Genomic DNA, 9,199 nt, shown 5'->3' with positions numbered 1-9,199 from the left:
CTCAGGGTCATGCCCTGGGTCCAGCCTCCCAACTGGTTGGCATCTCGGCTATGGTTCTCCCCTCATGGGCTCTATAGGAGCCAGCCTCCTGCCTCCTGTCTGCAGCCGGCTTTGGCCTGCCCTTCGGCCATGCTGTCCTCTTGTCCCACCCACAGGTCATGCCCCTGAGGGCACCCAGAACCTCCCTGTGGGAGCCCCTCACCCTCTAATCCCAGAGAGGAGCTGTGGCCTGGTGCCAAGCACAGGCCTCAGGCGGGTCCCTAGCAACACTAGGCTGAGCTGCTGGTAGTAGTGATGGAGGAATGGGAGTTGGTGAAAACTAGGCCCTGTGCCCTGCTAGAGCCCGGGAGGCCCCAGTGCTGGCACCGAAGACCTGAACAGAGATCCAAACTGTTGGGCAGGGGCGGAGACAAGCCAGGCAAAGTCCTGCTGATCCCCCAGGTAAGGCATGGGGTAGGGCAGGGCGAGGCAGCCAGAACAGGCTCAGGGACCCCACAGGGAGGGGACAGGGGCAGCCACCACTGGCTGGGACGAGTGGTCTGGGCAGCTGGGTGCGCCTTCGGCCCAGTGTTTCCCTTTGGGCTTCAGAACAGGCAGGTCCAGGAAGCAGCGAGGCCAGAAGGGCAGCCCTGATGACGCCCTGGCCGGGAAGATCAGGTGGTTACCGGTTGGGGCAGTGTCTGCTCTCCCAGCCTCAGGTTTTCTTAGACTGCCTGCTGGATACCATGCTGGGGCGGTTGCCAGGGAACCACTTACTATTTTTATACATCCCGGATGATGAGGCTGTGAGCTGCTTTCACAGGTCGGTCCAGGAGTGATCTTGGAAGAAGATCCAAGCCGGCCTCGCTGGAGACCTTGGCTAGAGGGTAGGGGGCCGTTGTCATCTCCAGGAGGGGGCTGTATGGAAGGGGGTGTGTCGGGAGTGAAGGCGTGCCACCCCACTCACTCGCTCATTCATTGGCCACTTGTTTGTCCACCCATTCATTTGATCAGATGTCGGAGGTGTTGGGCATCGTGCTAGGTGGGGGGGACACGCCACAGACAGGGCGAGGCTCCCCAGCCTGGCGGGGAGGCAGATGAAGTGAAATGCAGTCTGAGTTTGATGGGATCCATGCTGCCACAGGGCCTGCTGGGTGTCCCCATCTTGGCAGGGAGGGGATCTGAGAAAGCTGCTTTGGCGAAGTAATACCTAAGCCAAGACAGGGCAAGGGAGAGAGCATTCCAGGGAGCGGGACCAGCGTGTGCGAGTGCCCAGGGGAGAGTGGAACTGAAGTCACTTAACTCCTGGTGCACAAACTAGGGCCTACTCCAGGGCAAGTGGACGGGATGAGATCCAGCCCAACCAGGGTGACTGGGCGGGGAACAAGCTGCACCTGTGGGCACCGGCACACCGGCTGTGAGGTCCTCCGCAGCAAGGCTGCAGTCCAGGCAACACCCTCAAGGAAGAGGGGCAACCTGGAAGAATCTGAAAGGCATCCGGGAAATCCGAGTCTCTGAGGCTCTGTGAGGAAGCCTTCTATCAGGGAGCGGGGACTCAGGGCTGGCTGGGAGGGAGGTGTCCAGGGCTGGGGAAGAGCGAGAGCACCACAGCTGTGCACCTGGGCGTCCTCCAAGCCCCGGTCTGCTGCCAAACCCTAGACCTGAGCCCAAACGCCGTCTGTACCCCTGTGTCCGCACCTGCTGAGAAGTCCCAGCCCATCGGGATGCAGTAGAAGGGGCGGAAGCAGAGACTGAGCACCCGCAGGCATCTACAGTCAGTAGCACATATCACCTGCACCGTTGGCACCTGTCTTGGCCGTAGGAGGGCATTTGGCCCTGATTTTAAAGGCTTGAAGAAGAAAACGAGGTTCAGAGAAGCTCAGAGCACTTCTCCAGGATCACATCGGTAGTAAGTGAGGAAGCCAGGACTCGCATACAGATCAGCTGAACCCTGAACTCTGCCCCCTCCTCACAGCAGATGTGTTATTGCACACACCTGCTCTGGGCTGGGCTCTGACCTGCACACTGCCGATTCAAAGACAAGACAGTCTCTTCAGTGAGAATCACAGGGAACGACGCAGTAGCTAACCATGGCTTACTGTATTTTCCCAAAATGGTCCCATGCCCTTTGACCCTGAGTGGGATTGCTGAACTTTAGAGCTGGGTCATAAATGGAAGAAGAACCCGGCCACCATGCTGGAAACTTACCCGTAGAAAGGAAGGGAGCTCACGGCTGGCAGCCAGCATCACCCACCAGAAACGTGAGGAGTGAGTCTCCACCGCCCCAAGGCCCTGACATCAGAGCAGACAAGCCGCCTCCCCCTGCACCTGGCGTCCGGACTCCACACCACCCCTGAGTTCTGAGGCAGTCGGTTACACGGGTAAATTAACTGGGACAAGATTTTTGTAAACTACAAAGCGCTATACACATAAATTATTCGTAAATCTAAATTGAGCATAATGGAATTGCGTTCATATCTGAAGAAGTAAACTTGTGTCTTAGCTTCGAGTCCTCCCTCCAAAGCAGGGACTGGGATAGGGGTGTGTGTGCAGGTGCACAGCTTTGGGGAGTCATCCGTGGGCTCAAGAGAGGTGGCCAACCCATGCAAGTGTTATTGAGCTGGGGCCCACACTGGGTGCAGCTGGGGCTCAGGGTCATGAAGGATCCTCTGAGGAGCCTGCAGAACGAGCCTCAACCTCGGGGATGCGGGGAGACTGTCCACCCAGGCCCGTCAACTGAAGTTGCCTCCGAGGGAGGTCAGCTCCTCACACCTGCTGGCTTGCAGATGTCTCGCAATGGCTCGGCAGAGGGGCCCCGGGAAGAGTGGAATCGGCAGAGAGAAATGACTTGCACACTGGGCTGGCAGCCATGAAACGGAGCACAAAAGATGACACGCAGTATGCATATTAACTCACCTTCAGGCACCGGACACTGGATGTCCTGGACGGAAGCCCGCAGGTCACCTTCCCATCAGCCGTAGGGAAGCCCCATCTGCCTCTCTGCTAGAGCCTGTGCAGTCCAGGCTTGGACTCGTGTACAGGGCCTCAGTGTGCCCAAGCCAGCATCCATGGGAGGGGCCAGCGCATTCTCTGGGCCTGCAGGGGAACTCTGGTCATCACAGTGGTCCCTGGGAGGGCCTGGAGTCAGTATACCGCCCACGGGGACTGGGCTCTAGGCACGGAGCTCCAGCTGTTGGCCCTCAAAGCAGGTCAGGAGGCTGATGGTGCCCGGCAGGCTGTGCTCTGCGGAGACTGGGGTTTGAAAAGTAGCCTTCTGGGGCCAGCAGGTGGTGTAGTAGTTAAGGCGCTGGACTCCCATGTGGCCAACCACGGTTCCAGTCCCAGATTCGGTGACTTGAAACTCATGCCAGGTGCCTGTGCATGCATACCCAAAATTCTGAGAGAAGAATGGAGGAGAAGGGATTGTGGCCATCCCCCCAGGGGGTGATTTCTCACTTTCTGTCTCTCTGGAGAGTGCACATGCCCAATAGCAAAAATCTCATTAAAGAAAAAGAAGAAAAGCTGCCTTCTGAAGGAAGAAGATGTAGAGGATAATATTGCTCTATTTGGATCCTAGTTTTTCTCCTGGAAGCCACTGTGGTGGCCTGGAAACCCCTAGGACAGGCGGTATCCAAGGCTGGAGGTCTTGGCACAGCCCCACCTCCAGGGATGTGGGCTATTGCTCAGGCCCCTCTGCCCTGCTCCACTCCAGGCCAGTCTCTCCGTCGTTCACCTCTTCGGGGCGCTCCGTGGATAAAAGCCTCATTTTGTCATCTTTTCAATGATTCCAAATAGAGACCCAGGCTTCAAGCTCCCGGTTTGTTTCCTCCTCTTCCATTATGGTGAGGGGTCAGGCTCTGTGCTGAGCAGACCACAGAACACAGAGCAGGTCCTGATCAGCCTTCTCAGGGGGGCAGGGAAAGGTGTTCCCTAAGGGACATGTGGAGGGGCAGCAACTCCACAGGAGGAACCTGGATTTGGGGAAGAACCTCCTGAATTGCACCAATCTCGACAACGCTCCAACATGCCAAGCAGCTGTTCACTGTAGACCGGGCGTTGAGCTTCCCATGGGGCATGCTGAATTTGAACTCGAATGGGGACTGATTAAGAATTCACCCCCTCCACCCTCTTAGGTAAACAGTCACAGCTCCTTCCCCTTGCCTTCATCCAAGGGTGGCATATGACCCACTAAGCCTGGGGTCCCTCTCGGGGGAGGAGGCCTTGATTCAGCTGCCGGCACAGTCCAGTGCACAGGTTCCCACGTCTGAGGGTTTCCTGGGATGCGGGACTTTCCGCACTGAAACCAGGAACATCACAGGCAAGCTGAAGTCTGGTCACTTCGGTGCCCAGGCCCTCAAGATGCTCCTTTCTGGGCTGTAGGGGATCCCAGAGGACAGAAAGCCTTCCTGGCAGAGGTGTGCCTGGGCTGAGTCTTGGAAAATATGAAGCTTTAGAGAGAAAAAAAAAAAAGGCAAGCAAATATGGGCACGAAGGGTACAGGGACAAGGCTAGGCCTCCAGGGACCTGTGCACGTTACTTTAGGTCCTGCAGACAGCAGTGCTGCAGACTCCGGGGCCGGCCTAAGTTCCCTCCCTGGGGGCTGTATCTGCCCTTTTCGGAGCCTGCCCAGGCTGCCCAGATGGCCATGTGCCCTGTCCTGCCAAGGTCTGACCAAGAATCTCCCAAGTAGAGATATCTGAATTCAGAGAGCCCCTGCTAGGATGTAGGAGGAAGCCTTTGCCATGCAGAGTAGCCCTGGGAGGAGTGGTGAGTCTGAGACCTTGAGGGGAGACTGCTTTGACAGGAGCGGGGGGGTCCGAGTGGGGGGGGGGGGGGGGGGGGGGGGGCAGGGAGAGAAGCGGCAAAATGATGGTCCTGGAAAGTTCCCAAGGACCTGAACTTGGAGGCCTTGCCCAGGCAGATCCAGGAGTCTCAGGAGGGGAGGTCTATCCTCCCCACTGTGATGTCAGAGGGCTGAAGTAAAAGCAGTCTCTGGGGCCTGCAGGTGGCACAGTGGTTAAAGCACTCGACTGCCACATGGCCGACGGGGATTTGAATCCCAGACCCAGTGGCTTGAACCTCACGCAGGTGCGTGTGTGTGTGTGTGCCCGAAATCCCAAGAAGAGAACAGAGAAGGGATTGTGGCATGGCCATCCTCCTGGGAGGATTTCTGTCCATCTGTCTCTCCAGAGAGCACATATGCCTTATAGTAAAAATCTCTAAAGAAAAACAACAGTCCCCTTCTGATGTTTCCAGGGACTTGTCCGCCATCTGCATTCACTCACCCATCGTCTGTTTTAGGGCACAGTATCCAGGCCAGAGTCCTGTCTGGTAAGTCCTGGGCCTATTACTCTTGGCTGACCGTCAAGATCCAAGCTTCTAGGGGGAACCTGGGAGCTCACCTTGGACTCCCCAGTCCTAGGACGTATTAGAGTAAAGCAAAGGTCAGCACAAGGAGCTTTCCCTGAGGTGCCTGATAAGGTAAGGCAGTGCCCTTCATCTACATAACCTCCTCCAGAGGAGCTTATTAAAAATGCAATCCTGGGCCCAGCTGATGGCCTAACGGTTACATTGCTGGACTCCCATGTAGTCGACTGCAGTTCAAGTTCTGGACCCAGCTGCTTAAAACTCACGTCGGGTGCATGTGTGTGCGTGCCCAAGACCCCAAGAGGAGAATGGAGGAGAAGGGACTGTGGTGTGGCCATCCCCCCACTCCGGGGGTGGGGTGTGATTTCTTGCTTTCTGTCTCTGTCTCTCTGGCAAGTGCATGTGCCCTATAGTTCTCAATCAATCACTCAATCAATCAAATGCAACCCCCAAGCCATTTTTTAGATATACTGAGCCACCAGGCCTGGGGCTGGGACCTGGGAATCCATATTTGAACAATCACCCAAGCAGATGTTTCTGCTCAATGTAAAAATGTGCTCTTGAGGGCACTGGCTATTTAATAAGAAGCAAAGCAGGATGTCAAAGAGATTCACATCCACTGCGGAATTCTCGGGAGGGGTCTAAATGTGGGGTACCTGCCATAGCGTGACTGGAATTTGGAGCAGACAATTCGGGGTGGGGGTGCGGGGTGTCCTGTGCATTAAAGGACACTGAGCAGTGTCCGTGGCCTCAGGATGCCAATGGCGCATGCGGTTGTGGCACCTAAAATGAAAAAAGTCTCCAGATAGTGCACAACTACTAGAGGGACAAATCCCCCTGCGGAGGGACTTCCTCCTGACACCTGACCTTGGTCCAGCGTAAGGAGCAGGTACCACCATTCTGGGAATAGCTTCCGGCCAGGCTCTGCCCATGCTGGACTCCGGGCCGCCTTTCGGTTGCCAATGGGACTGAGGCTGGTCCCCGCCCTCACTCATGCTGGCTTCCTGCCTTCCTGTCCCACGGCCGTCTGCCCGTGTAATCGTTGTCCATTTCTGTCCCATTTCCTGGCTGCCCCTCTGCCCGCCCCCTCCCAGGCAGGAGAGACAGAAAGCAGGATGTGAAAGGGTAGCAGGGTCCACTTGTGATGCCACTGACGAGGCCCAAGGGCTGGCATGTGTAGGAGAACTCTCCTTTCGTAAAAGTAGGAAGTTTATTTGTTCTTATTATAAACATGGTCATTGTAGACAACTTGACAAGTACAAAAACATAGACAGATGGACTGAAGGTCACTCTTAATCCTGCTGCCCAGACAGCCAACACCGGCCTGGAGGAGGCCTCCCCTGTGGCTGCCTGTGCCACCTGGCTGGAGTGTGGCAGGGAGTCCCAGGTGGGACAGAATACCAAGGGGAGAACACCATTGCCAAAGGCAATGACGAACATTCACTCTTCTGGGTTAGACGTCAGTTTTATTCAGAGCCGGTGGCTCAGAGGCCCTGGACAGACTGTTTGCAGGGCTTTTAGCGCCTGCATGTCTCCCTGCCTCACACCCCCAAGGACCTGCTCCTGCCGGTGGAACATCAAAACTCATCCTTGATGTCAAAATGGGGCTGGTCTTCAGGCTTGAAGTCCAGGTTGGGGCTGCCGTCCTCGTTGAGAATTCTCCGGGCCGTGTAGCCAACGATGGGATATTTGGCTTTGTACACTTTAGTGAAGACATCATCCAGAGACTGCAGCTCATTGGCCGTGAGGCCCGTCTTAGGGAGGAAAGTCCAAGAAACACAGGGGATGAGGATGAGTGAGTTGTATTTGGCCCTGGCCTTTCTCCACCCATGCCTCCCCTCCCCAGACCCCTAGTGCGAGAGAAAAGCTATCTCAACAAACCAAATATGGGCAATGGACCTTTAAAGAGACCTCCTGTAAATGTGAGGGCGGGGATGGGGGTGGGGAGCAGTGGCGCCATCATTCGGTGCCATCTGACTGGTGACGGACACAGGTCCAGAGGACAGCCATCCTGGGGTGGGGTGGGCATGCTCTGCACAGTCTGCGTCCACCTCCTCCTTCCTGAGTGACCCAACCGCCCTCTGTACGTCTCCCACTACAAACAGGAGTACGCTGCCCCTGTCTTCATTGCTTGTTTCTGTAACACTGTGGTTTAAGAGTTCGACTCCTATCTACGTATCTCAATCCCAGCTGGAGGTTATGCACAGCTGGGTGGATGCCAGTCTTGCCGCTGGGATTACTTGGACACTGATGCTTTGTGTGGCTTGTTTAAATACTATTTTCTGTGGGGACCAGCAGGTGGCGTGGTGGTTAAGGCACTGGACACTCCCACATGGCCGACCACAGTTCGAGTCCTGGACCTCGTAGCTTGCTTTCTCACCTTCCCTCTCTCTCTCTCTGTCTCTCTCTGGTCAAATTAAAATAAATGAATGAATAAATAAAATTAAATAATTCTTTTTCAAAAAGAAGAAGAGGAAGATATGAACTCCTCTTTAAAATAAATAAGTAAATAAATAAAAACTGTTTTCTCCTATGTGCAAATATGAGTATAGAGGGAGACTTTGCTCCCCAATCCAGTTCACCCACTAAGCTGCCAAGGGTGGCCTGGAGTGTGGGACTACTTGCAGAGACTAACTGCAAACCTATAGTGGCCGGCAGTAGGGGTGAGGTGGGTACAGACCATAACAGGATTCAGGCTGCCAAGGAGGTTGGGGCCAAGCTGTGAAGATTACTGAGTTGTGTCACAAGAGTTTGGACTTGGCTGTGTAGGCAATAGGGAGCCATGGAAGGTTTCTGAGTAGGAGTGCACAGTAAGAGAAATTGTTTCCAGAAAATGGCTGGCCCCCACACTAAGAGGACTGCAGGGTAAACAGGCTAGTCAGAAAGCTTTGCAATTGTCCAGGGGTATTAAAAATAAAGAAAAACCATGGCCAAGGAGGTGGGGTATTTTGACTCATAATCTGGCTCACAGTGTCATGGGTGAGGTCTGCAGGATCCAGGGACATCTTGGCCACCCCTCTGGTGGAGTCCTTCCCGGTCAAGGCATTGTAGGGGGCTCCTCGCCCATAAAACTCTATAGTGGAGAGGAAGGACGAGGACATGAGTGTGGATGGGTGTGTGTGCAGAACCCCAGGAACCTGCGCCCTCCAGGCCCAGGGACAAGCAAAGTAACGAAGACACAAGATCCAGTAATCCACCCCTGGCCATCAGGTTCAATTCCACTAGTTCAAAATACGGCATAAGTCATGCAGGTGGGCTTAGAAATAACAGAATAGTCCCTTCAAAATAAGAAAAACGCCTTCTCTTCTTACATGCTGATGGAGGCCATGGCTATTTCCATCCTGCGGTGTTTGGTACCCCATCAAAGGTGGACCATCACAACATCTCCTCCACAACATAGTTACAATTAGGAAAACCACTCAACAGCGACAGTGTATCCTAGAATGTTCTAGGATGCCAATGCTTTGCTCAGGAACACTTCTCTCACCGCTTCATTTAGGGTAAGCTGTCAAGTTTGAATTTGACTCTATAGACAATGGGGAGCCATGGGAGGCTTTTGAGTAGGAGCATAGCATTATTAGGGGAAAAAAACGTGGGAGCAAAATCCTGACACAGGGGACCAGCAGATGGCGTAATGGCTACATCACTAGACTCCCGCGTAATCAACCATGGTTTGAGTCCCGGACCTGTCGACTAAAGCTCACACCAGGCACGTGTGCAGGCGTGCCCAAGATCCCAAGAGAATAGAGATGAAGGGATTGCGGTGTGGCCTTCCCCGCAGGGGGCGACTTCTTGCTTTCTCTCTTTCCAGCTAGCTCACATGCCCTATAGCAAAAAAATCTCTAAAAAAAAA

At 54.7% G+C, this 9,199-nt stretch overlaps 1 protein-coding gene across 1 annotated transcript in view; it reads right to left on the bottom strand.

Moving 5' to 3' along the window:
* Positions 1 to 6,537: 6,537 nt before the first annotated feature.
* The window catches only part of NENF (neudesin neurotrophic factor), a gene marked incomplete at its 5' end in the record, with an annotated part of 3,948 nt that continues 1,286 nt past the window's right edge, over positions 6,538 to 9,199 (bottom strand). Inside the window, 1 exon segment of the mRNA XM_014582215.1 lies at positions 6,538 to 7,100. Within this exon segment, the coding sequence (XP_014437701.1) occupies positions 6,924 to 7,100 (177 nt within the window).

Source organism: Tupaia chinensis, unplaced genomic scaffold (genome assembly GCF_000334495.1).
Source record: "Tupaia chinensis unplaced genomic scaffold, TupChi_1.0 Scaffold142846_1, whole genome shotgun sequence".
Lineage (NCBI taxonomy): Eukaryota > Metazoa > Chordata > Mammalia > Scandentia > Tupaiidae > Tupaia > Tupaia belangeri.
The sequence above is the reverse complement of the archived record's forward strand: the minus strand, read 5'-3'. Positions and strand labels throughout refer to the sequence as shown.